The 27,994-nt window shown below is 43.6% G+C and overlaps 1 protein-coding gene across 2 annotated transcripts; it reads right to left on the minus strand.

Annotated features, from left to right (window-relative positions):
• Positions 1–27,785, minus strand: gtpbp8 (GTP binding protein 8). 2 transcript variants are annotated; one of them, XM_086006243.1, is made up of 6 exons: positions 27,324–27,785; positions 24,983–25,366; positions 13,345–13,475; positions 9,812–9,911; positions 2,825–2,943; positions 1–233 (listed from the first exon to the last, which is right to left on the minus strand). In XM_086006243.1, the coding sequence occupies exons 1-6, from the start codon at positions 27,333–27,335 to the stop codon at positions 131–133; spliced, it is 849 nt and encodes a 282-aa protein (XP_085862369.1). In that variant the 5' UTR covers positions 27,336–27,785; the 3' UTR covers positions 1–130. The 2 variants fall into 2 exon arrangements, with proteins under 2 accessions (XP_085862369.1, XP_085862368.1); XM_086006242.1 differs by lacking the exon at positions 27,324–27,785 and adding an exon at positions 18,229–18,327.
• Positions 27,786–27,994: the final 209 nt, after the last annotated feature.

Genomic DNA, 27,994 nt, shown 5'->3' on the forward strand with positions numbered 1-27,994 from the left:
TTAATTTGACCTTTTAATTTGCATGTATTCTCCATTCAGCAGGTCAGTACAGTAAGTCAGCATTTGATACTGTAGACTCATGGTGATGTTCTGAAGTCAATTTTCATATCCTTGCAGAATTTCCCACTGATCATGAAGAAGAAGAAATGGAGTTCTGCTCATTAATCCGAAGGTTCCCAGTTACGTGAGCTATGAAGCATCTCAGCAGATGAATCCCAGAATAGTTCAAAGAACTGTGGGAACAAATAACGCACCAATATTATTTTTTTAATGACAATATTTCCTTAAGTTTTGCAACCTGCAAGAGAATTCTGTATCATACAACTTCTGATTTTTTTGGTCTGAAGTTTGATATTAGGGCTCTTTATATAAAATAAACCTGAAGTTAACACCAGCCAGATATGGATGGCACAGTGACAAACCAATATACTAATGCACCAACGAGCTAGAGTACAATTTTATCCACATGCCAAACTCCCAACCTTAGCCACTCTCATGGGGAGGAACTGAACAATGGCCAGGTAGTTTCCCACAGGAAGAGAACACAAAACACTCACACACACACCCCAGTGATTAAAATAGAAATTGTTATCAAGGATACTCAGCTCCTACACCTAGGCTTTGACCCTGACATTTGTTGTCATTTTGTGTTTATTCCGGTTAAAAGGGCTTGATTTAGTGCTCCACTTCCCTCTTGCAGCAAAAAGAGGGAATTTAACAAATGTTTGAAAAGGTTAGCACCTGGCACTAACTTTCCAAACATTTTTCACTTAGCGCCCCAAACGGCCCTCTAGGGGAATTTCTCCCCCACTAAATTGAACAGTCCTAGTGGCCTCTGTCCATCTGCTCTAAACTGATTTCAGTGTGCCAAAATATGTCAATCATACGTATTTCATTCATATACAAACATTTCTCATACAGACCAGGAAGGTTCCATGTTCAATCCCTGTTCTGAATGAGATAATTCCAACCACCAAGGTAGCTGGGATTCTACAGCTGCCCCCTGGGCTTGGGAGACCCCATTGGAACTATGCGTGTATGAACATTGGGTAAGGATATGATTGGACTGTACTGCTTGTTCCCTCCCTCGTGACTAAATAGACAGTTCAGTTCCATTCGCAACTCCTCAGATAATGAAGCTGTCCATGCCCGCATGCAGCAACACCAGGACGACATTTAGGCTTGGGCTGATATGTGGCAAGTAACATTCGCGCCACACATGTGCCAGGCAATGACTATCTCCAACAAGAGAGAGTCTAACCACCACCCCTTGACATTCAACAGCATTACCATCGCCGAATCCCCCACCATCAACATCTTGGGGTGGGGGGTCGCCATTGACCAGAAACTTAATTGGATCAGACACATAAATACTGTAGCTACAGGAGCGGGTCAGAGGCTGGGTATTCTGCGGCAACTGTCTCACCTCTTGACTCCCCAAAGCCTTTCCACCATCTACAAGGCATAAGTCAGGAGTGTGATGGAATACTCTCCACTTGCCTGGATGAGTGCAACTCCAACAACACTCAAGAAGCTCGACACCATCCAGGACAAAGCAGCTCGCTTGATTGGCACCCCATCCACCACCTTAAATATTCACTCCCTCCACCACCGGCGCACCGTGGCTGCAGTGTGTACCATCTACAAGATGCACTGCAGCAACTCACCAAGGCTTCTTCGGCAGCACCTCCCAAACCCGCGACCTCTTCCACTTAGAAGGACAAGGGCAGCAGGCGCATGGGAACACCATCACCTGCAAGTTCCCCTCCAAGTTACATACCATCCTGACTTGGAAATATATCGCCATTCCTTCATCATCGCTGGGTCAAAATCCTGGAACTCCCTCCCTAACAGCAATGTGGGAGTACTTTCACCGTACGGACTGCAGCGGTTCAAGGCGGCGGCTCGCCGCCACCTTCTCAAGGGCAATTAGGAATGGGCAATAAATATTGGCCTTGCCAGCGACGCCCACATCCCAAGAACGAATAAAAAAAAATATAGAGTCTATTGTCTAGGCTCACACTGGAAGAATGCCCACTTGGGAAATCAGGAGTGGAGGAGAGACAATTAGTGGAAAAAAAGAAAAAGAAAGTAAAGCAAAAATTCTCTATTCTGAAAGATATAAGCTAAGTTCTTTTGAATGTTCTGAAAAATTAGAGGTTCTGAAAATAATTGATAAATTCTATAATCAATCAGTGTGGTTCTGTTTGACAGAAAATGAAAAAAAACATACATTATATTGTAGTAAGCAATGTAGCAATAAAATCATTATACATAGCTGTAGTTACAGCTGCAGGTCCCAATGGTGGCTGATATTTCAATCTACCATGAAGGGAGAGATCGAGTGTTTTGGGCTTGTCCTGGAAGCGGGCAGGGGAAGGGGAGAAATCATCGGACTTGTCTGACGTCAATCACACTTTCTGCTAGTTTCTCACCAAGCAACCTAATTGAGAACAATAGTGAAGTTGATATTGGGTCATTCCATTCAACACACATTTAAGGGGAAGCTAGGTAAATACATGAAGGAAGAAGGAATAGAAGGAAATGTTGATAGGGTGAGATGAAGTAAGTTGGGAGGAGGCTCGTGTGGAGCACAAACACCGTCATAGACCTATTGGGCCGAACGGCCTGTTTCCGTGCTGCAAATTTGATGTAATTCTATGCAACATGGGCCCCCCTCCTCCCACTGAAGGATCATTTGCTGCAGAGGAAACAGAGCACAGAGCAATCGGATTGTTTATTTCACTTTCCACATTTTCCTCCAGAAACCTTAGCCACTGTCCTATGGAGCTTGAAAACAATACAATAACATTTTTTAACCTACCTCACAAGGAAGAGCTGAGGAAAGCACCCCAAAGTTTGTTTTTCTATCACTTCTTGTACTCCTAGAATTATCTTCAGCAGGTTGCCCTGCTGAGGTCTGTCAATCTTTGTTAATACAAGCTGTAGTGAACATAACAGAGGGAGGCAATTACTCATTACTCGAAGGATGTAATTTTACCAGCTCTATCATTATTATTTCACATGATTTTGCAAAAGGATTTTTTAAGTTGCCTATCAGTCTGTCAATTTGTCTATTTTAATGGCGCCCTGCAAAACAAGTCTGCATTTTTATAGCAGCAGTAAAAATAAATCTATGTGGCGGTTCGTGTAGATCGCCACTAAATAAGAGAGTTTGACTTCGACAAACTATTAACAAGTTGTTTATTTACAGGAACAGACTAATTACATCAGGTAAGATGGCTGACTGTAGGAGCACCGTGGTATAGGTCTTGTCCCAGCGGGGACTCCACGAGGACTGAGTTCGCAGTCCTGTGGGGAGCGTGATGACGTCATCGCGTTTGTATTGTGACGTCATCACGTTGTTCGCGTTTCCCGCGCTTAGGGCGTCACGTGATGCGCGTCGTTGCGTCGCTGGCCGTTGAGGCCGAGGTCGCGAGGCCGGGCTGTGCTGGTGCTTGCCGCGGGAGCGGAAGATCGCATTGTTCCCGTCGGCTGGCCGTTGAGGCCGAAGACACTAGGCCGGGCTGTGCCGGCGGCCGTCCTAGAAGGCCGAGTCAGGCCGGCGGCCGCCGCACGCACGTCACGTCGTACGTGACGTGACGTCAGCGCGCTAGGGCGCGTCTTAAAGGGGCAATGGCCCCAACGGGTAAGTTAAAAGGGCAATGGCCCCAAAAGGTAAGTTAAACATACAATAAGGTAAGTTAAAGGGAATTATGTGTCTTTATGTAAGGTACAACCGGTGGTACCGCCACATCTGCATTTTTATGTTGCTCGCTGTCAAAATCAGGAAGCGTATTGACAGTTGGTGTTACATGTTCAGACTGAATCAACAAATATTGTCATATAGAGACATGTTGGACTGTTCAATTTACTATCTTCAATGGACCTCAACAGTTACAATGGAGCTCTTAATTGAACAGCACAATGTTTTTGAAGCTGTACTTAAATTTTACTCCTTTTTAATTCGATTTTTTTTTACAATTCATTAACTTGGATTTGTTTATATACTTCATATATACAGTTATAGAAGCATGTGTAAAGGATTAGGACAGTGATTCAAAATTAAATTGCGCTTAAAGGTCTTGAAACTATATGGTTTCAACAAACTATGCATGTCAATGGTTATTTTCCCAACCATAGACTCAAGGTTAACAGTATTTCAGAGTAATGATTATTGTTAAGGATTACTATTCAAAAAAGGCGGGAGAGAGAAAACAGGGAACTGCAGGCCAGTTAGCCTGACATCAGTAGTAGGAAAAATGCTAGAATCTATTATTAGGGGCATAGTAACATGGCACTTAGAAAGTCATATGATTGGGCAGAGTCAAAACAGATTTACGAAAGGGAAATTATGTTTGGCAAATCTGTTATTGTAACTAGCAGGGTAGATAAAGGGGAACCAGTGGATGTAGTGTATTTGGATTTTCAAAAAGCATTCGATAAGGTGCCACACAAGGGGCTATTACACAAAATTAGGGCTCATGGATTGAGGATTGGTTAACGGACAGAAAACAGAGAGTAGGAATAAGCAGGTCATTTTCGGGTTGGCAGGCTGTAACTAGTGGGGTACCGCAAGGATCAGTGCTTGTTGGGCCTCAGCTATTTACAATCTATATCTATGACTTAGATGAGGGTACTGAGTGTAATGTGTCCAAGCTTGCTGATGATACAAAGCTAGGTGGGAAAGTAAGTTGTGAGGAGGACACAAAGAGGCTGCAAAGGGAAATAGGTTAAGTGAATGGGAACGAACATGGCAAATGGAATATAATGTGGAGAAATGTGAAGTTATCCACTTTGGTAGGAAAAATAGAAAAGCAGAGTATTTTTTAAATGGTGAGAGATTGGGAAATGTTGGTGTTCAGAGGGACCTGGGTGTCCTTGTACACGAATCACAGAAACTTAACATGCAGGTACAGCAAGCAATTAGGAAAGCAAATGGTATGTTAGCCTTTATTACAAAAGGATTTGAGTATAAGAGTAAAGAAGTCTTACTGCAATTATATAGGGCCTTGGTGAGACCACACCTGGAGTATTGTGTACGGTTTTGGTCTCCTTAACTAAGGAAGGATAAAGTTGCCCTAGAGGGTGAGCAAGAAAGATTCACCAGACTGATTCCTGGGATGAGGGGATTATCCTATGAGGATAGATTGAGTAGACTAGGCCTATATTCTCTAGAGTTTAGAAGAATGAGAGGTGATCTCATTGAAACGTACAAAATTCTTAAGGGGCTTGACAGGGTAGATGCTGGGAGGTTGTTTCCCCTGGCTGGGGAGTCTAGAACTAGGGGGTCATGGTCTCAGAATGAGGCTCAGCCATTTAGGACTGAGATGAGGAGAGATTTCTTCACTCAGAGGGCTGCGGAGGCTCAATCATTGAGTAGATTCAAGACAGAGATCGATAGATTTTTGGCTATTAAGGGAACCAAGGGATATGGGGATAGTGCGGGAAGGTGGAGTTGAGGTAGCAGGTCAGCCATGATCTTACTGAATGGTGGAGCAGGCTCGAAGGGCCGAATGGCCGACTCCTGCTCCTATTTCTTATGTTCATGTGTTATGTTGTTGATTTAAAATTTAGCCCTGTACATAGGTATGGTGCCACGGCATAAGCACTCACTAGCAGAGTGAGAACCTCTAAAAGGGCCCAACTAGGAATCACTTATTTAAACATCGTTAGCATCTGATAAGGATGCACTGAGATTAAGCAATTTTCAGCCTTATTTTAATTTATAAACACAACATTTTTTTGCTTGTGATCTAAATGAGTATTTTTATACCTTTAAATACTTTTCTGATCACTGAAAGCTTTATGACATCTTGCAATAATTGAAGATGTAGGGTTCGATTTTCCTGACTTTTGCACCTGGGGACACCCATTCCCCAGCTCGAAAAAAGGGGATGGAGACCCGTTACATCAGGTCTCTTTGTTGCCCATGGGTTTCCAGGGCTGCTTCGAGGGACAGAGCCAGGCCTGCACCTACAATGGGCACAGGCCCATTACTGTGGATTAAGTGAGTGGGGGAGGAGAGTTCTGTCTCTTGATTCTGTTTCCTGGAATAATGATCGTGGCATGCCCATGGCATGTCAGGATGCAGGGGCACCCCAAAAAAGCTGGCATTGGGCTTGCGCCTGGATCTCCCCTCGGAGTGAGCATGCTTATGGCATGCCCTTGGACCATGCGAATGGCCCCGGACATACACACCAGGTGCACTGCTCATGTCCAGCGCTGGGGAAGGGCGGCCAGCTGTATGAATACATGTAGGGCAGGATTTTCATTGGGCCGTGGAGGCGGGATTGGAGGCATGTGGAGGGTTAAAATCCCGAAATCAGGGGGCACGAACCCATCCCGCTCCCAAGCCAGTTTCAAAGGAGGCGGGTACCCGACCCGCACTGGGACCCGCCTCCCCGAGGCGGGAAGGGGATTAGTGCCAATTAACTGCCTGTTAACAGGCAGTTTTTAGCCTAATCCCTATTTTCATTGTTGAAATGTGGGATTCCCGACGGCTCCACACCACGCCAAGTTAGTGAGGCGGGCCATCTGGATGAAGAGCTTGGAGGGATCGAGATGTCCGGTGTTCAGGTGAGTGATAGGTGCATGAGTGCAGAGGTAAGTGTGTTTGGTGTGTGTAAAGTGTTTAAAGAAGTTTTACTTACATTTACATACCTTTACAGCCTTCCTTCCCTCAGGTCTCAGGAGTCCCTCATCTCACCGGCACAGAAAGCAGAATGGCCACGATCTGTCAAAAGTTCCAGCATTCAGCTTTTTGTTCTGGGGAGATCTCTAAATCATCCTGACAGGAAGGCATTAACTTGGAGTACAGATTGTCAGTGTTTGACAGCTTCAAACAGCTGTGAAACGCGGATATTTCATCTGTCAAAAGGTCTTGACAGATGAAATATCAATCTGTGACGTCACCTGTTGCCGGGTGGCCCTTAATTGGCCTGCTGGGCGGGCTCAACAAGGTCAATCAAGTTTAAATCGCGTGGGTTGGCTAGAACTCGATGGAGGCGGGACTACAACCCCGAAAGTTGTAGTCCCGCCTCCTACCCGACTCCTCAATGAAAATCCAGCCCGTAATGTGTGAATCCGGTGTCTCAAACACAGCCATGTGGATACATATGCTACATCTTCAACTGAGTTGAACACTAATGGCATCTCATCAAACCTGCACAGTGAATCTCCATCTCACTCACTTCTCCCAAGGAAGGAATAGCCACTAGAGAGAACATCAGTCTGGGTTGGATTTGGACTTGGACTCAACTAGTACCCATTTCAAAGCATTGGCACTGGACCAATATGTCGAGGAACCAACTAGAGATCAGGCCATCTTAGACTGAGTATTATGTAATGAGAAAGTATTAATTAGCAATCTTGTTGTGCGAGGCCCCTTGGAGAGGAGCGATCATAATATGATAGAATTCTTCATTAAGATGGAGAGTGAAGTAGTTGACTCAGAGACTAGGGTCCTGAATTTAAATAAAGGAAACTATGATGGTATGAGGCACGAGTTGATGAGGATGGATTGGGGAACGTTACTTAAAGGGTTGACGGTGGATAGGCAATGGAAAACATTTAAAGATCGCATGGATGAACTACAGAATTTGTTCATCCCTGTTTGGCATAAAAATAAAACCAAAAAGGTGACTCAACCGTGGCTAACAAGGGAAATTAGGGATAGCATAAGATCCAAGGAGAGGACATATAATTTGGCTAGAAAAAGCAGCAAACCTGAGGATTGTGAGCAGTTTAGGATTCAGCAAAGGAGGACAAAGGGATTAATTAAAAGGAGGAAAATAGATTATGAGAGTAAGCTTGCAGGGAACATAAAAACTGACTGTAAAAGCTTCTATAGATATGTGAAGAGAAAAAGATTGTGAAGTCAAGCGTAGGTCCCTTGCAGTCAAAATCAGGGGAATTTATAATGGGGAACAAAGACATGGCAGACCAATTAAATACATACTTTGGTTCTGTCTTCACAAAGGAGGACACAAATAACTTCCCAGAGATATCGAGGAACATAGGGTCCAATGAGAGGAAGGAATTGAATGAAATCATTATTTGTAGGGAAATGGTGTTAGGGAAATTGACGGGATTGAAGGCCAATAAATCCCCAGGGCCTGATAATCTACATCCTAGGGTACTTAAAGAAGTGGCCCTAGAAATAGTAGATGCATTGCTGGTCATCTTCCAAAATTCTATAGATTCTGGAACAGTTCCCATGGATTGGAGGATAGCTAATGTAACTCCACTATTTAAAAAAGGTGGTACAGAGAAAATGGGGAATTATAAACCGGTAAGTCTGACATCGGTAGTGCGGAAAATGCTAGAGTCCATTATAAAAGATGTAATAGAAGAGCACTTGGAATGACAGGATCGGACAAAGTCAACATGGATTTACAAAAGGTAAATCATGCTTGACTAATCTACTGGAATTTTTTGAGGATGTAACTGGTAGAATAGATAAGGGAGAACCAGTGGATGTGGTGTATTTGGACTTTCAGAAGGCTTTCAATAAGGTCCCGCATAAGAGATTAGCGTGCAAAGTTAAAGCACACGGGGCTGGGGGGTAAGGTACTGTCTTGGATAGAGAACTGGTTGGCAGACAGGAAGCAAAGAGTTGGAATAAATGGGTCTTTTTCCGAGTGGCAGGCAGTGACTAGTGGGGTACCGCAGGGATCGGAGCTAGGACCCCAGCTATTCACAATATATATAAATGATCTAGACGAGGGAACTAGATGTAATATCTCCAAGTTTGCAGATGACACAAAGCTGGGTGGGCGTGTGTGCTGTGAGGAGGATGCAGAGAAACTCCAGTATGATTTAGACAGGTTGGGTGATTAGGCAGATGCATGGCAAATGCAGTATAATGTGGATAAATGCGAGGTTATCCACTTCGGTGGCAAAAACAGGAACACAGATTATTATCTGAACGGCAATAGATTGGGAAAAGGGGAAGTGTAACGAGACCTGGGTGTCCTTGTGCACCAGTCGCTGAAGGTAAGCCTGCAGGTGCAGCAGGCGGTTAAGAAGTCAAATGGTATGTTGGCCTTCATAGCGAGAGGATTCGAGTACAGGAGCAAGGATGTGTTGCTGCAGTTGTACAGGGCCTTGGTGAGACCACACCTTGAGTATTGTGTGCAGTTTTGGTCACCTTATCTGAGGAAAGATGTTCTTGCCATGGAGAGAGTGCAGCGAAGATTCACCAGACTGATACCTGGGATGGCAGTAATGACGTATGAGGAGAGATTGGGTCAATTAGGCTTATATTCGCTAGAGTTTAGAAGAATGAAAGGGGATCTCATTGAGACTTATAAAATTCTAACAGGACTAGACAGACTAGGTGCAGGAAGGATGTTTCTGATGGCGGGGGGAGTCCAGAACCAGGGGTCACAGTCTAAGGATAAGGGGTAAGCCATTTAGGACTGAGATGAGGAGGAATTTCTTCACCCAGAGAGTGGTGAACCTGTGGAATTCTCTACCACACAAAGCAGTTGAGGCCAATTCATTAAATATATTCAAGAATGAGTTAGATATATTTCTTAAGGCTAAAGGGATCAAGGGATATGGGGAGAAGGCAGGGACAGGGTACTGAATTTGGATGATCAGCCATGATCTCATTAAATGGCGGAACAGGCTCGAGGGGCCGAATGGCCTACTCCTGCTCCTATCTTCTATGTTTCTATGGCAGAGGTCCGGTAATAGACCAGCTGCATGTTCTTGCAGTAAGGGAATGCTATGTGGAAAAAATCCGAAGGGGACAGGGGTAGGAAAAACAATCAGAAAAATTAGACAACTGGAATTGATTACTTACAACATATGGGATGCCGAACTCCTCACACATTTCAATTGCTATTTGGTCTGGTTCTTGGACTCCTATTGAACCATCCAACAGCAAAAATGTTCTCTTTAAGCTATGGAAGAAACAAATGATCTATTCAATTTTTTACACCTTAATAACTTTTTTTTTTTAAACATGCTCATTAAAGGAGGGGATGTCAGTGGAACAGTTTTTCCACTTTTGTCCAAAAGCAAAATACTGCGGATGCTGGAAATTTGAAATAAAAACAGAAAATGTGGAAATATTCAGCAGGTCAGGCAGCATCTGTGGAGAGAGAAACAGAGTTAACGTTTCAGGTCGATGACCTTTCGGCAGAACTGGAAAATGTTGAAGATGTAGTTTTTGTGGAGATCTATCTTTCCACTTTGGTCACCGAGTGTCAGCAGCAAGCACTTCCACATCAGAGTTATATGAACAGTAAAACTAATAGGAACGCAAGATGAGGAAGCCATTCAGCCCAACTTAATTCAACGACCCAGAGAGATCATACCATCCCCCCGTTGTAGCAACTAACTTTTCTTAAATGATTCCAGGGCTTTTGCCTCCACCTCTCTATCTGGGCGTTTATTCCACATGTTGATCACTCTGTGTGTGGAAAAATTTCAGTATTTCCTACCCTCCAATCAGTTTCTTATCCATTAGGTGTCAGCCTTGGTTCAATGGCAGCACTCTCTTCTCGGAGTCAGAAGGCTGTGGGTTCAAGCACCACTCAAGGGCATGAGCATATAATCCAAACTCACACTTCAGTGCAGTACTGAGGGAGTGCCACACTCTTGGAGGTCCCGTCTTTTGGATGAGACATTAAACAATGTGTGGTGAAATAAGTCATAAGTATATACCTTATTCTACCTGTATATAGTTTCCTATTGTAATCTATTGTAACCCTGCGGCTTTCTTGGTTGGCCAGGAATGCTGATGTACTGTATACCACTCTGCTGTGCCATTGATTGTCCTGATACTGTTACTTCGCCCCTGGCTCCGCCTCCTGGCAGTTCTGAGAAGCTGGTCTGTGAGCTAACATGTGTGTTCTGTTCTGTCCAGTTCTAAGCTAATAAAAGCCAACTGTTTGAGTTATAACTACCAGTCTCTAGTTATTTAAGGTATATCACTATGCTTCTTATAGTTCACGGAAGATGTAAAATGGATCTTTAGGCAGCGAGAACATGATTTTACATAGAAAGGTTTAAAACACAGTCACTAAAATTGCTCAAAATAACAACAGAAAATGCTGGAAAAACTCAGCAGGCCAGGCAACATCCGCGGAGAGAAATTAGAGTCGACGTTTCGGGTGAACCCTTTTTCAAAACTGAAAAAGAGTTCACCCGAAACGTCGACTCTAATTTCTCTCCACGGATGTTGCCTGGCCTGCTGAGTTTTTCCAGCATTTTCTGTTGTTATTTCGGATTTCCAGCATCTGCAGTATTTTGCTATCACAATAAAATTGCTCGTCTTCTGCCTCTGTCTTACTGGACAAAAATCTATTCCTTCAGATTGACCTATGGCACTATTCGAAGAAGTACAGGGGAGTTCCCCAGTGTACTTGCAAATACTTAACCCTCAACCAATCATTAGAACAGATTATCTGGTCATTTATCACCGTGCTGTTTGTGGGACCTTGCTGTGCACAAATTGCTGCTACATTTCCCTCTATTACAACAGTAAGTACACTTTAAAGTACATCGCTGAGCGTGAAATACACTATACGTGCAAGTTATTTCTTTCTTTCCTTCCTTCACAGGGTGTACCGCTTTGAGTTTAAGAAATAGCCTTTCATGTGGAACCTTCTGAAAAGCCTTTTAGAAGTCAATGTACACCACTTCATAGAGCTTACCACAGTTCACTTGAGTGGTCACTTTCTTCAAATTCAGGAGGTTATTCAAGCGGGATCTCCAACTTCGTGTAAGGACTCTATTGCATTCTCCCAGTTTCTCCATCTCTGTCACATCTTTTCCCCTCCACGGTGGTTGACAGGGTGCATTCCATTTCCCGTACTTCATCCCTGACCCCTGACCCACCTTCCCAGAACCATGATAGGGTCCCCCTTGTCCTCACCTTACACTCCACCAGCCTCCACATTTAATGGATCATCCTCCGCCATCTCCAGCATGATAGAAACATAGAAACTAGGAGCAGGAGTGGGCCATTCGGATCTTCGAGCCTGCTCCGCCATTCAACGAGATCATGGCTGATCATCCAAACCCTAGCACCCGGTCCCTACACCGACAGCCATCCCACCCAAGCCCTATCCACATAACCCCACGTATTTAATCCCCCCTAACACTAAGGGCCAATTTTTTTTTTTATCATGGCCAATCACCCTAACCCGCACATCTTTGGACTGTGGGAGGAAACCGGAGCACCCGGAGGAAACCCACGCAAACACGGGGAGAATGTGCAAACTCCACACAGACAGTCACCCGAGGCCGGATTTGAACCCGGGTCCCTGGCGCTGTGAGGCAACAGTGCTAACCACTATGCCACCACCAAACACATCTTCCCCTCCCCTTTCATCATTCCAAAGGGACCATGCCCTCCGCGACACTCTGATCCACTCTTCAATCATCCCCAACACCCGTTCCCTTTCCCACGGCACCTTCCCGTGCAAGTGCAGGAAATACAACACCTGCCATTTCACCTCCTCCCTTCCCACTTTCCAGGGCCCAAACACTCCTTTCAGGTGAAACAGCGATTTACTTGTACTTCCTTCAACTTAGTATACTGTATTCGCTGCTCACGATGTGGTCTCCTCTACATTGGGAAGACCAAACGCAGATTGGGTGACCGCTTTGCTGAACACCTCCGTTCAAGTCTGCAAACATGACCCTGAGCTTCCACTTGCATGCCACTTCAATTCTCCATCCCACTCTGACCTCTCTGTCCTTGGCCTCCTACATTGTTCCAATGAAGCTCAAGGAACAGCATCATATCTTTCAATTAGGCACTTTACAGAACTCAAAACATTGAGTTCAACACTTTAGATCATAACCACCGCTCCCATTTTCTCAGATAGCATGGTTCTGCTGTAACCATTTATACCTCCTCTGGACCCACCTTTTGTCTTTACTTGTCCCATTACCATCCCCTTTTGCCTCGCACCATCATCCCTTTTGTCATTTAATCTCTCCTGCCTTCCACCCTATCACAGACCTGCCCTTTTGTTCTTTCCTCCCCTCCCCCTTAAAACCTGTTAACTCACTAAATTCTTCCAGTTCTGATGAAAAATTCTGTTTCGCTCTCCATAGATTCTGCCTGACCGGCTGAGTGTTTCCAGCATTTTCCATTTTTATTTCAAGAAATAAAGGAATCAGTTTTACATTTGGACATTATAAACACATCAGCTTAAGATGCAGAAAGTACATGACTCCTGAGGAACATATTATAACCGGGGTTCATCTGCGTATTTGCTTGGAACATTGCTCACAGTTTACAATTAGTGAAATATTTAACAATTATACAACATTTAGAGGAAGAGAGAATGGGTAAATTGGAGACCATGTGGCACTCACTTCTGTCTCGCTTGGAGATAGGTCTCTACCATTTCCACAAAATCAGATGGTGCTTTGTATCCATAACCAGGCATGTCCACTACAGTAAAAGCCTTACCTACTTTAAAGAAATTCATCTTCTTTGTATGTCCCTAAAATAAAATAACAAGGAGAGAGGTTAGCTCATGAATCAATGAAAGCCCCATTACTGCAGTGATACATTACTTGGGGCTCGAGGTCACTGAGTTGCTCTTACAATTTACAAACATAGTCTAGAATCAGCTACCGAGGAAACATGGGGCCAGAATTTGCAGTCGGTGTGATGGCGTACTCCATCATACCGCCTTTGAAATGGACAGCCAAGTTTGGGATTTCCACATGCGCTTACACTAAATCCCGAACTTGCGATCTGTCAAGTTCCGACTTGACAGATGATCCGCACCAACAGGGAAATCCTAATTGCTGGCGCAGAGTTGGGCTAATTGCCCGCCAACTGTCCAGCAATTACGTCTGAAAATTTCCAAAGCGTAAGTGGATACCTCCTGACAAATCCAAGTAATGTTAAAAGCTATGTGAGGCCGGAAATGGAAGCATTTTAGGATTTTGTCCATGAAAAGTATTTATTGTCCATGAACAGGTTGTTATATTGAGGGTTTAATCTTTTTTTGCATCTATGTGGAGCATAAGCTTAAAGAAAATCTGTACAGAAAGTGGAGGAAAGAAAAAAAAACAAATCCTCATACTAGAGCCTTCTGGGATTTAACATGCATAAACATCTATGTTATAAATAATGAGAGGCCACTTCTGTTTGCTGATTGGAGCACCGGCCCACCTGATCCCAGGTATGCTTCTGCAGACGGTGCACCCCTGGGATCCGTGAGCCACTACACTGGCCTCTACTACACAGCGTCTGCCAGCAAGTCCTCCAAGGAGGGTCCCCATCAGGTAAGTGCGCATTCCATTCAGGTGCCGGCGACGTAATCCGTAGTTATGCTGCCGACCGCAAAATAATTTTAAACATTATTGTTCTTCTACAAACCTACTGTGGTGTTGTTCTGAGTAGCAAAAACAAAACTCGGTTCCAGCTCCCAGAATCAATGGGAAATCAACTGTAAATGTTACACCAAATTACAAGTTAGCTCTCAGATAAATTGGGACTTTGGATAATTGATCACAAAGTACTTGGAGGCATATGTCACAGGAACTGAACTGAAGCCCACCACCAGTGGAAATGAAAGAAAGTCATTGGGCCAGAAGGTGCTGGAGTGGGGCATGTTGCGGCGTGTCCCCGTGAGTTGGAATTTTTTTCTTCGCCTTTCAACTTGAAAAATTTTTGCATTGCAAATTGCTGGAAGTGCGAGGTCAACGGGACATCTGGGAACCACCGGACCAACAGTCCATCTCCTTAGCTAATGAAATTTAAGGATAGAAATAGAAACAGAGGAACGACAGAGAAGGAAACAGGGTGAATTGGAGTCAAATTAGATACAGAAAGAGAAATAAAGAGAGGGAAAGAAAGATTCACTTAGGAGAGGAAAAAGAGACAAAAAGGAAAAGTAAAAAAAAAAAATTAAAATATTTTAAATTTAAAAAACATTTAGGAACAATTTACTATCTGCAGAGTGAGACTCCACAGTTAAATTTTTTTTTTTTTTTTAAATGAAATTTTTATTTTAAATGTTTAATTAAATGGTATTTTAAGTAATTTTGAACCTGTGATTATTTATTTTTATTTCAGTGTTGTGAAATTGTATTTTTTTTTGGGTGATTTCGATTCTGTTTATGGGGATTCCGTACGTAAATGGACTCCCCATAAGCGTAACAGGAATCCCCCTTTGTCATTGGTTGGACTGGCCCACGTGATCCTAGGGACGCTTGTGAACCGCATGCGCCCCTGGGACACGTGGGCCTTTAGGCAGGCGTAGGTCCAGGACTGCAAGAGTCCGAAGCTCCTGAGGCAGCAGGTAGGTGCGGAGTTTTCTTGCGGTTCAGAGTTATACGCGGGCGGCAAGCCTCCGACCGCAATGTCCAGGCCAGTAACTTTTACGTAACTGAGGCAATACAAATATGAAGAAAGACTCAAACAATTGCGGCTGTTTTCTTCGAACAGAGTAGTGATTTTATACAGGTGTTTAAAATTATGAAGGGATGGGACAGATTAGATAGAAACAGACTGTTTACAGTGATTGACGAGTCTAGAGTAAGGGGGCACAAATATAAGACTACATGCAAGAGTTTTAGGACAGAAAGCAGCAAATGTTTTAAACCTATTTTTAAGAACAGGTAAAATAGGTGGTTGAAGGAAAGGGGAATAATGTGGGCACAGAGTGGACACATGGGATTAGGACCACTGCTCATTTGGAGGATAAAACACGAACGTGGGCCGATTGGGCTGGTCGGCCTGTTCCCATGATATAATGTCTCTGTAATTCTTAGACTGAGTCAGGAAGACCACAAGATGTTTATATATAACCAGAATTTAAACAACATGAACTATATTAATGCTACAGATTCAGCGACACATTGTTTTTGTCAGTTATTTTTCCATATTAGCATAACAATTATAAATAAAAATAAGTTTCAAAAAAGAGACAAACAACTTATATTTATATAGTGCTTTTAACGTAATAAAATGTTAAACCTAAAGCAAAAATTAATTTTACAACATATCGCTCCCTTTACTGTGAAGTTCAGCATGACATGAGGTTATGATCATTACTCCATCAATGGTGGTATTCACAGTTACCTTCCATACCACACTGAGCCACATATGATCCATGATGGCTAAGTTCTCTCTTGTGCAACTGTGTGTTGTGTGAAGTACTAGGCAGAATGCAAAGCAAAATAAGCTAGAACCTAAAGGGGAATCATGACAATGTTTATATGTCAGTAAAATATAACAAAGCAATTATTGGTTTTGAGAGAGAGGGAAAATTCAGAGGGCAAGACACCCGATCCAATTTCATATACCTACAGCAGAGACTGGCTGTACATACCCTCAGTTGAAAGTTGTTGGGTGAGGACCTGGCTAAGGGAGGGAATGCTAGGGTGTGGATATGTGGCAGGAACTAAACAGGATGGCTTTGGTCTTGGCAACATTGAGGCTGGAGAAAATTCAGGCTCATGCATAACTTGGTGCATAACTTGTACTCGAGTACAAGTAATCATAGAGTTCAGTAACATTTGTGGAGTAGAGAATAATGACAGAGAGGTCAAGCTATGTGTTGTCCACATACATAAAGAAGCTGACTCCATGCTTGCCGATGATGTTGCTGATGGGTAGTGTATAGACGAGGAATGGGGGGGAAACAAGGACCAAACTTTGGAGCACAATGGAGGTGACCACGCAGGCTTGGGAGGAGAAGTCATTGCAGCAAATTTGCGTACTATATTTGGTATGGGTGTCCTTGTACATGAGTCACTGAAAGTGAATGTGCAGGTGCAGCAAGCCATTAGGAAGGCAAATGGTATGCTGGCCTTCATTACAAGAGGATTTGAGTACAGGAATAAAGTCGTCTTACTCCAATTATATAGGGCCTTGGTGAGACCACACCTGGAGTACTGTGTACAATTTTGGTCTCCTTACCTAAGGAAGGAGATACTTACCATAGAGGGAGTGCAACGAAGGCTCACGAGATTGATTCCTGGGATGGCGGGACTGTCGTATGAGAAGAGATTGAGTAAACTAGGCCTGTATTCTCTTGAATTCAGAAGAATGAGAGGGGATCTCATTGAAGCATACAAAATTATTACAGGGCTTGATAGGGTGGACGCTGGGAGAATGTTTCCCTTGGCTGCGGAGTCTAGAATCAGGGGCCACAGCCTCAGGATAAAGGGTAGGCCATTCAGGACTGAGATGAGAAGAAATTTCTTCACACAGAGGGTGGTGAATCTTTGGAATTCTCTACCCCAGAGGGCTGTGGAGGCTCAGTCATTGGGTATATTCAAAACAGAAATCGATAGATTTCTGACTAGTAAGGGCATCAAGGGATATGGCGATAGGGCCGGTGAATGGAGTTGAGGGAGAAGATCAGCCGTGATCTCATTGAATGGCGGAGCAGGCTCGAAGGGCCGAATGGCCTACTCCTGCTATTATTTCTTATGTTCTTATGAACGAGTCAAAGTGGACAGTCACAAGTAGGGTTGTTGATAACTTTGACCAGGAGAGTCTCGGTGCTGTCAGCAGGATGGAATCCAGCCAGAAGAAACTCAAATGTCGGGAGAGGTGAGCACAGAGCTGGGAGACAACTATGTATTCAGGGATCTTAGAGAAGAAGCGAGGTTAGGAAGAGGAAAGAGGGGTTGACAAAGTACTTTTTGAAGAGGGTGATGACAGCAGTACTAAAGAGGAGAGAACAATGCCTGGGAGCCATCTACAATGTCGCCGTACTGAGCAAAGAAAAGTAGTTTGGGATGGCTGAAAAAACAGAAAATGCTGGAAACACGAAGAAGGGTCATTGACCTGAAACATTAACTCTGTTTCTCTCTCCACGGATGCTGCCTGACCTGCTGAGTGTTTCCAGCATTTTCTGTTGTTATTTCAGATTTCCAGCATCCGCAGTATTTTGCTATTGTAGTAGTTTGGGAGGGCGTCATGTTAGCAGGAGGTGAGTCTTTTGGAGGACGTGGGGGGGGGGTGTGCGGGGGCAGAAGATGGGAGAACAGATACTGACTAATGTGGGATCAGGTTAAGATTAGCAGGTGTGGTGTGGGATTGGGGAGGGGGTGAGGGAGGAGGCGGTGTCTGAAGCATCAGGATTATAGCCTAATTCTGGAGTCAAGCAATTCATGAGCTCTTCACAGATGTCAGTAAAGTATGGCATTTATACAGTTAGCATCCTTCGTTGACCATCTGAGTTAAAATAAGTGTGCAATGCCCAAAGTCCATAATTGACAGATACTCACAGGATTTTTTGAAACTCTAACTTCAATATCAGGAACCAGGGAAAACAAGGATTTTATCAACGAAGACTTTCCTACATTACTTCTGCCTATAAAACACACCTGGAAAGAAAAAAAAACTTTGTTCATGTCAAAAATATCAGAAATTTGAGAAGGTACATGGTAGTGCAGGGGCTTGGAACTTGTGGTTTCAATCTGCCTACACGGAGGTGGTCAACATAAGAACATAAGAAATAGGAGCAGGAGTAGGCCAATCGGCCCCTCGAGACTGCTCCGCCATTCAATAAGATCATGGCTGATCTGATCCTAACCGCCAATCCACAATCACAGAACCATCTCCTGAATCTAACAGAATTAGACACACGAAATAGGAGCAGGACCAGGCTACACGGCCCCTGGGCCCGCTCCGCTACGCACAGGGCCATGACCGATCCGAACCTAGACTCATGTCCAAATTCCTGCCCGCTCCCCGTAACCCTTAATTCCCTTTACTTCTAGGAAACTGTCTATTTCTGTTTTAAATTTATGTAATGATGTAGCTTCTACAGCTTTTTGGGGCAGCATATTCCATGGACCTACCACCCTCTGAGTGAAGTAGTTCCTCCTCATCTCAGTTTTGAAAGAGCAGCCCCTTATTCTAAGACTATGCCCCCTAGTTCTAGTTTCACCCATCATCGGGAACATCTTCCCCGCATCCACCCGATCCAACCCCTTCACAATCTTATATGTTTCAATAAGATCGCCTCTCATTCTTCTGAACTCCAATGAGTAGAGTCCCAATCTACTCAACCTCTCCTCATATGTCCATCCCCTCATCCCCGGGATTAACCGAGTGAACCTTCTTTGTACTGACTCGAGAGCAAGTATGTCCTTTCTTAAGTATGGACACCAAAACTGTACGCAGTATTCCAGGTGCGGTCTCACCAATACCTTGTACAACTGAAGCAATACCTCCCTATTTTTATATTCTATCCCCCTAGCAATGAAAGCCAACATTCCATTGGCCTTCTTAATCACTTGCTGTACCTGCATACTAACCTTTTGAGTTTCGTACACCAGGACCCCCAGATCCCTTTGTACTTCAGTACTTTCCAGTTTCTTGCCATTAAGATAATAACTTGCTCTACGATTTTTCCTGCCAAAGTGCATAACCTCACACTTTCCAGTATTGTATTCCATCTGCCAAATCTCTGCCCACTTACTTAGCCTGTCTATGTCCCCTTGCAGGTTTTTTATGTCCTCCTCACTCACTACTTTCCCTCCCATCTTAGTATCATCTGCAAACTTTGATATGTTACACTTGGTCCCCTCCTCCAAATCGTTAATATAGATTGTAAAGAGTTGGGGACCCAGCACTGACCCCTGCGGAACACCACTAGTTACTGATTGCCAGTCTGAGAATGAACCATTTATCCCAACTCTCTGCCTTCTGTTAGATAGCCAATCTTCTTTCCATGCCAGAATATTACCCCCAATCCCGTGATTTTTTATCTTAAGCAATAATCTTTTGTGTGGCACCTTGTCAAATGCCTTTTGGAAGTCTAAATACACTACATCCACTGGTTCCCCTTTATCCACTCTATATGTTACTTCCTCAAAGAACTCCAGCAAATTTGTCAAACATGACTTCCCCTTCATAAAACCATGATGACTTTGTCCTATTAAATTATGATTATCCAAATGTCCTGTTACTGTCTCCTTAATAATGGACTCCAAAATTTTACCTACCACAGATGTTAGGCTAACCGGTCTCAAGTTTCCAGCCTTCTGTCTACTGCCCTTTTTAAATAAGGGTGTTACATTAGCAGTTTTCCAGTCTGCCGGGACCTTTGCCGAGTCCAGGGAGTTTTGGAAAATTATTACCAATGCATCCACAATCCCTACCGCCACTTCCCTCAAGACCCTAGGATGTAAGCCATCAGGTCCAGGTGATTTATCCGCCTTGTGTCCCATTATTTTACCGAGTACCACTTCCTTAGTGATTTTGATCGTGTTTAGCTCCTCCCCCCCTTTAGCCCCCTGTTTGTCCAGTGTTGGGATATTCTTAGTGTCCTCTACTGTAAAGACTGATACAAAATATTCATTCAGTGTTTTTGCCATCTCCATATTTCCCACCATTAATTTCCCGGTCTCATCCTCTAAGGGACCAACATTTACTTTAGCCACCCTTTTTCTTTTTATATAACTATAAAAACTCTTACTATCTGTTTTTATATTTTTTGCTAATTTACTTTCATAATCTATCTTCCCTTTCTTAATCAATCTTTTTGTTATTTTTTGCTGTCTTTTAAAGTTTTCCCAATCCTCTATCCTCCCACTAGATTTGGCTACCTTATATGCCCTTGTTTTTAGTCGAATACTATCCTTAATTTCTTTACTTAGCCACGGATGGCTGTCTTTTCTTTTACACCCTTTTCTTCTGAGTGGAATATATTTTTTTTGGAAGTTGTAAAATAACTCTTTAAATGTACACCACTGATCATGTATCGTCTTACCCTTATCGTGTAACATCTCCACTCTATGATCCCCACAGGGTTCTGTGTTGGGGCCTCAACTATTGACTGTATTTATTTATCCAAGTTTGCTGATGACACAAAGATAGACGACATTGTAGATGGAAGCATCAAATTACAAAGAGATATTAACAGATTAAGTGAATGGGCAAAACTGTAGCAAATGGATTTCAATATAGGCAAGTGTGAGGTCATCCACTTTGGACCTAAAAAGGCTAGCACAGGGTACATTCTAAATGGTGAAAAGCTAGAAGCAGTGGAGGTCCAAAGAGATTTAGGGGTCCATGTACATAGATCATTAAAATGTCATGAACAGGTACAGAAAATAATCAAAAAGGCTAATGGAATGCTGGCCTTTATATCTAGAGGACTAGAATACAAAGGGTTAGAAGTCACGCTACAGCTATACAGAGCCCCGCTTAGACCACACCTGGAGTACTGGCTTCAGTTCTGAGCACCACACCTTAGGAAGGATATATTGGCCTTGATGAGAGTGCAGCATGGATTTACAAGAATGATACCTGGCCTTCAAGGGTTAAGTTACGAGGCGAGATGATGCAAATTAGGGTTGTATTCCCTAGAATTTAGAAGCCACAGGGATCAGTGCTGGGGCCTCAACTTTTTACAATTTATATAAATGACTTGGATGAAGGGACCGAAGGTATGGTTGCTAAATTTGCTGATGACACAAAGATAGGTAGGAAAGTAAATTGTGAAGAGGACATAAGGAGGCTACAAAGGGATATACAGTAGGTAGGTTAAGTGAGCGGGCAAAGATCTGGCAAATGGAGTATAAAGTGGGAAAATGTGAAATTGTCCATTTTGGCAGAAAGAATAAAAAAGCATATTATCTAAATGGTGAGAGGTTGCAGAGCTCTGAGATGCAGAGGGATCTGGGTGTCCTAGTGCATGAATCACAAAAGGTTACTATGCAGGTACAGCAAGTAATTAGGAAAGCTAATAGAATGTTATTGTTTATTGTGAGGGGAATTGAATACAAAAGTAGGGAGGTTATGCTTCAGTTATACAGGGCATTGCTGAGACCACATCTGGAGTACTGTGTACAGTATTGGTCTCCTTATTTAAGGAAGGATGTAAATGCGTTGGAAACAGTTCAGAGAAGGTTTACTAGACTAATACCTGGAATGGGCGGGTTGTCTTATGAGGAAAGGTTGGACAGGCTAGGCTTGTATCCACTGGAGTTTAGAAGAGTAAGAGGTGACTTGATTGAAACATATAAGATCCTGAGGGGTCTGGACAGGGTGGATGTGGAGAGGATGTTTCCTCTTGTGGGAGAATCTAGAACTAGGGGTCACTGTTTAAAAATAAGGGGTTGCCTATTTAAGACAGAGATGAGGAGAAATTTTTTCTCAGAGGGTCGTGAGTCTTTGGAACTCTCTTCCTCAGAGGGCGGTGGAAGCAGAGTCTTTGAATATTTTTAAGGCAGAGGTAGATAGATCCTTGGTAAGCAAGGGGGTGAAAGGTTATCGGGGGTAGGCGGGAATATGGAATAACCAGATCAGCCATATTTTATTGAATGGCGGAGCAGGCTCGAGTGGCCAATCCTGCTCCTAATTCGTATGTTAAGGGGTGATCTGATCAAAGTTTTCAAGATATTAAGGGGAACAGATAGGGTAGATAGAGAGAAACTATTTCCGCTGGTTGGGGATTCTAGGACTTGGGGGCATAGTCTAAAAATTAGAGCCAGACCTTTCAGGAGTGAAATTAGGAAACACTTCTACACACAAAGGGTGGTAGAAGTTTGGAACTCTCTTCTGCAAATGGCAATTGATGCTCGATCAATTGTTAATTTTAAATCTGAGATTGATAGATTTTTGTTAACCAAAGGTATTAAGGGATATGGGTCAAAGGCGGGAATATGGAGTTAGGTTGCAGATCAGCCATGATCTCATTGAATAGCGGAACAGTCTCGAGAGGCTAAATGGCCTACTTCTGTTCCTATGACTATAAGGGTTTGTCAAAATTAATCTACTCCCCAGTCAACATCAGTTCCGAGCACAAAGCTATTCTCAAAGTTGGCAGTTGGCACTAATTCAACTACCAACAGAAACAAGATACAAGAAGTGAGGAGATTCAATTGGTAATTCCGTGAACCTACACTCAGGGAGTATAGATGGGAGACTAGGTTACAATACGGCTGGGAGCGTGGGACAGCAAAATTACCCCTTTTGTGTGACGCTAATAACTATACAGAGAAGTTAGTGAAAAGTTGGGGAACAATGAGACAGAGGTTGCAAGCTAGAGGATAGATTCCACAACCTGCTGAGCTTTAGGACTGTACGCCAGTGCAGTGCTGGCTTCTAGGCTTTACTTTGTTGCTGATTTGGGTCCTGGACAGAAATTTGCTTTCTCTTGGGGTAAATTCCATGTCTCTGCTGGCTTCTGGGCTTTATTATAACCTCCATCTTCGTCACTGCTTTCGACTGAGACTGTATTCTCTGTTGGACAGATTCTATTCCAGCAGCTGCTCCTCTGCTGGGACTTTACACCTTACATTGAGCTAGCTCTAATTCATTAGTGCTGGTTCTTATCATGCTCTGGATTCTGCTCCCTGCTCCTGAATAATCTCTTCTATCTGTGCCCACCCCAGTGCTGCTCAAACCCTCACCCATGCCTTGGTCACCCCCATGCTCAACATCTCCAAAGCTCTGTGGAGAGAGAAACAGAGTTAACGTTTCAGGTTATCTGAAACATTAACTCTGATTCTCTCGCCACAGAGGCTGCCTGACCTGCTGAGTATTTCCAGCATTTTCTGTTTTTATTTCCAATCTCCAGCATCCGCAGTACTTTCCTTTTGTATCTCTAAAGCTCTCTTTACTGCAACTTATGTAGAACTCTGTTACCCGCATCCTATCCTCCCATACCAAGTCCCTGTCACCCTCCACTAGTTTCCTGTCATCCAACGCATTGATTTCAAATCCTCGTCCTCCTTTACAAATTTCCCCACGGCGTTATTTTATCCTACCCTCTCAACTTCCTCCAACTTGGTTGCAGCTCACACCCTCCACTCCTGACTCTGGACTGTGTGTCCCCCTTCCCTTCCCTCTCCTCCATCACTTAGTTGAAGAAAAGAAAAAAAGAAAGACTTGCATTTCTCTAGCGCCTTTCACGACCACCGACAGCCAATTAAGTACTTTTGAAGTGGAGTCACTGTTGTAATGTGGGAAACACAGCAGCCAATTTGCGCACAGCAAGCACCCACAAACAGCAATGAGATAATGACCAGATAATCTGTTTTTGTTACGTTAGTTGAGGGATAAATATTGGCCAGGACACCGAAGATAACTCCCCCTGCTCTTCTTCGAAATGGTGCCGTGGGATCTTTTACATCCACCTGAAAGAGCAGACGGGGCCTCGGTTTAACGTCTCATCTGAAAGACTGCACCTCTGACTGTACAGCACTCCCTCAGCACTGCACTGGAGTGTCAGCCTAGCTTTATGTGCTCGAGTCCCTGGAGTGGGACTTGAACCCACAACCTTCTGACTCACAGGCGAGGGTGCTACCAACTGAGCCACAGCTGACACTGACCTCCAGTTATCACTCTATGATTGATTCCAGCCACAATTCTGTGCAAACCTTATTAAGAAAAAACTTTCAGCTATCTGCCACATACACCAGTCCACAAATTTCTCAGGATTAGGATATTTAGATTTACCAATCTCTGTACTTATTAACATAACTGGTGTTTTGGATTATTAGGGGAAAACAATTACAGGAAACTCTTTTTTATCCGGCACCGACGGGACCGGCGTGGTGCCGGTTTATCAAAAAGTCCAGATTACAGAGAGGTATAGTAAAAGGTACGAGAGCCCCGTACACAGCAACAAATCCAGGCTTCCCTGTTGCATAGCAACAGGTGCAGGAAATAACAACAGAAAATGCTGGGTTCGACCCGAAACGTCAACTCAAATTTCTGTCCACGGATGTTGCCTGACCTGCTGAGTTTTTCCAGCATTTTCTGTTGTTATTTCGGATTTCCAACATCCGCAGTATTTTGCTATCGTACAGGTGCAGGAACCCCGGTTACACGGCCACAGATCCAGAAATGGCCACTAATATGAAGTAAAACTTACCTGAGCCTACTCCTGAATTTTGCTGGTTAACAGAGATTTCCGGTTATTTAGGTGCCAGTAAATCGAGAGTTTCCTGTACTTGTTTGTTACTGAGTGACTGTTAGCTCATTTACGATTTCTTGTTATCTATGGAGAAAAGTAGCACTAACCTCTGGTTGAGCTGTTGCTGGTGCATGAGCAATCCTGACAGCAGAGGTGAAATAATCTATACTGTGCTTATTCGAAGGCGTGAAGAATCGTTCTGCATTGCCAATATCCTCAAAACTCGGAGCAAACATTTGAAAGTTCATTATATTCACATTCTTGGCTAGGTATCTTTCCAAGTCTTTGAACGGAAAAATAATACTGTTTAGCTTCTTCTTGCTAAGTTTGGAGATTTCCTGGATAGAAGCTAATTTGTGAGAGTTCCTATGCACCGAACAGACTAAAATAGCTCTCTCTTGCACCACGTTTGCTTTTAACAGGCACAGTAAACTTGTTCGTATTGTGAACATTCTTCCAATCTCCTGCTGTACTATAATTGCAAAATAAACCTGAAACAGAAAAAATTAAATGACAATTAAAAAAAAGGAAGCATCTAATAGGGTAAACATTTAATGACAAGATTCACAAATTTGTTGATTTAAATGATGTGGAATGAAGCAACTTTTTACCTCAACCTCAGTACTCACCAGAAGCTGATTCTGGAAGTACTCAATTTTATTTAATTCCTGAGACAGAACGGAGCAATGATTCTTTCTAGATGATCTTACTATGACTCATCACTTAGAATTGTGATTTTATCAAAAACGATGCAGCCAGGTACGATAAACGTGTGTGTGTGTGTGATGTGCTTATGAGTGTGCGTCTGTGTGTTTCCTTCCTCCTCCTTTCTCTTGTTATGTTCCTTATTAAATGCTGTTCATCTGCAATATGTTTTGGTTCTGACGAAAGGTTTTATATCCGAAATATCAACTGTCTCCTATTTTCTTGACAGATTCTGCTTGGCCCGCTCCAGCATTTTCTGTTTTTGTTTCAGATTTTCAGCATTTGTAGTATTTTGCTTTTTGTTCAAGGGAAATACCAGCATCTAAGGAAATAAGTCATTAACTAAGGAACCAATAGAAGGTGAATAGCTCGACACCACAGTCTTGAGGGGCTGAATGGCCTACCTCTGTTCCTAGGTTCCACAGAATTTTAATAGGGCTACATTTTTTTTTTTAATGGGCTATTGACAGTGGAGCAGCACATCACCTTATTTTTAAAGTGAGTTGTTCGCAGTTGTCTCACAGCATTGTTAATTTTTAATCTGAGATTGATAAGATTTTTGTTAACCAAAGGTATTAAGGGATATGGGGCAAAGGCGGGTACATGGATTAAGTCACAGATCAGCCATGATCTCATTGAATGACAGAACAGGCTCGAGGGGCTAAGTGGCCTCCTCCTTTTCCTATGTTACCCTGGCTACTCTTTCATATTAATTTCCAAGCAACCTTGGCAAAGGCTGGGGGAGGTGGCCGGCCATCAACTCAAGGATAGTGTGTGATGCAATGAGATCTGATTTTTGGGGATAAATTACCAGGAAGATTTGGAGTAAGCAGCCCATCTTACAGCAACAGAATAAACATTGGCAACGAGGAATATACGCAGCGAGAGGAGCACAGATTGCAAGCCTATTTATTTGCTGTGAAGGACAGTCATATCCAAATAAGGCCCCACAACCTTCCAGGAATGTCCTGGAGTTTTCAGCAGTTAAAGATTAATCCCCTGGACACTGCTGTGAGCAATTTGGGAGAGAGATAAAATAATTGGGGCATTAAAAGGAGATGTGTGTATTTTTTTTTCAATTTTCTTCTAAAATTTTTGTTTATTAGTTATTAAAATATTAGCAATGGAGGGAAAAGGCTGGGACAGTGGGAGGAGGGAGTTCATGTGATTAAACCTCCAGGAGTACATCCACCCAGAGTTGGCAACTCGATATCCAACCAGGTCACATTTTAAAGCACTTTTATGGGACTAACTGTGTGAGACTTGGGGGGTGATTTTCATTCAGAAGTCGGGAAGGAGGCAGGACTACAACTTCCAGGGTTGTAGTCCCACCTCCATCGAGATGCGGCCAATCCACGCGATTTTAACTTGATTGACCTTATTGAGCCTGCCCAGTGGGCTCAGCAGGCCAACTAAGGGCCACCCGGCAACAGGTGACATCACAGGCTGAAATTTCATCTGGCAAGACGTTTTGACAGATGAAGTATCAGCGTTTCACAGCTGTTTGAAGCTGTCAAACACTGACAGTCTTACTTCTAACATGAGTCCTTCTCCACAGACTCAGTTAGAAATCTCACCGGCACAGAAAGCTGCAGGCTGTCACTTTTGACAGCTCGCAGCCATTCTGCTTTCTGTGCCGGTGAGATGAGGGACTCCCGGGACCTAAAGGAAGGAAGGCTGTAAAGGTAAGAAAAAGTCATTTAAACTTCTTTTAAACACTTTATACACACCAAACACACTTACCTTTGCACTCATGCACCCATCACTCACCTCGACCCCTCCAAGTCCTTCAACCCGACGGCCCGCCTCCTCTAACTTGGCGTGGTTTGGAACCGTCGGGAATCCCACACTTCAAGCTTCAAAATAGGGATTAGGCTAAAAACTGCCTGTTAACTACCTGTTAACAGGCAATTAATTGGCACTAATCTCCTTCCCGCCTCGGGTCGGTGGGTCCCAGTGTGGGGCGGGTACCCGCCTCCTTTGAAACGGGCATGGAGGTGGGGTCAGGACCCCCGAATTCAGGGCTTTAACCCCCCACACGCCTCCAATCCCAACTCAACAACAGAAAATGCTGGAAAAACTCAGCAGGTCAGGCAGCATCCGTGGAGAGAAATTTGAGTTGACGTTTTGGGTTGAACCCTTCTTCAAAACTCCAATCCCGACTCCACGGCCCAATGAAAATCGACCCCTTGGGCTCTGCTGACAGTCAGTCACTGGCTCTTCCTGCATGTCAAAACACCCTGTCGGATTTACACGGCATCTAAAATTAAACTTCCCTCACCCTGCAACTCATTTCGAAAGTACGACTCACCTTCAGCGATCCTTTCGGGCCGCCGTCCCTTTCCCTATCGTTTGACTGCTCGTCCCGTTCCCTCCCTCAGCGACCGGAGACCGCCCGGGTCACAGCTCCGCAG

This window comes from Somniosus microcephalus, chromosome 14 (assembly GCF_052327205.1).
Source record: "Somniosus microcephalus isolate GS21.2 chromosome 14, FLI_Smic_1.0, whole genome shotgun sequence".
Classification (NCBI taxonomy): domain Eukaryota; kingdom Metazoa; phylum Chordata; class Chondrichthyes; order Squaliformes; family Somniosidae; genus Somniosus; species Somniosus microcephalus.

Bases quoted from the DNA above. Each gene is read 5' to 3' on its own strand.
- gtpbp8 (XM_086006242.1), bottom strand. From the start codon at position 25,327: ATGTTCACAATACGAACAAGTTTACTGTGCCTGTTAAAAGCAAACGTG. The intron at 18,328-24,982 runs GTTAGTGCTACT...TTTTCTTTCCAG, and splicing joins CAGCAACAGCTCAACCAGAG to GTGTGTTTTATAGGCAGAAG. The intron at 9,912-13,344 runs GTGAGTGCCACA...TTTCTTCCATAG, and splicing joins TATCTCCAAGCGAGACAGAA to CTTAAAGAGAACATTTTTGC.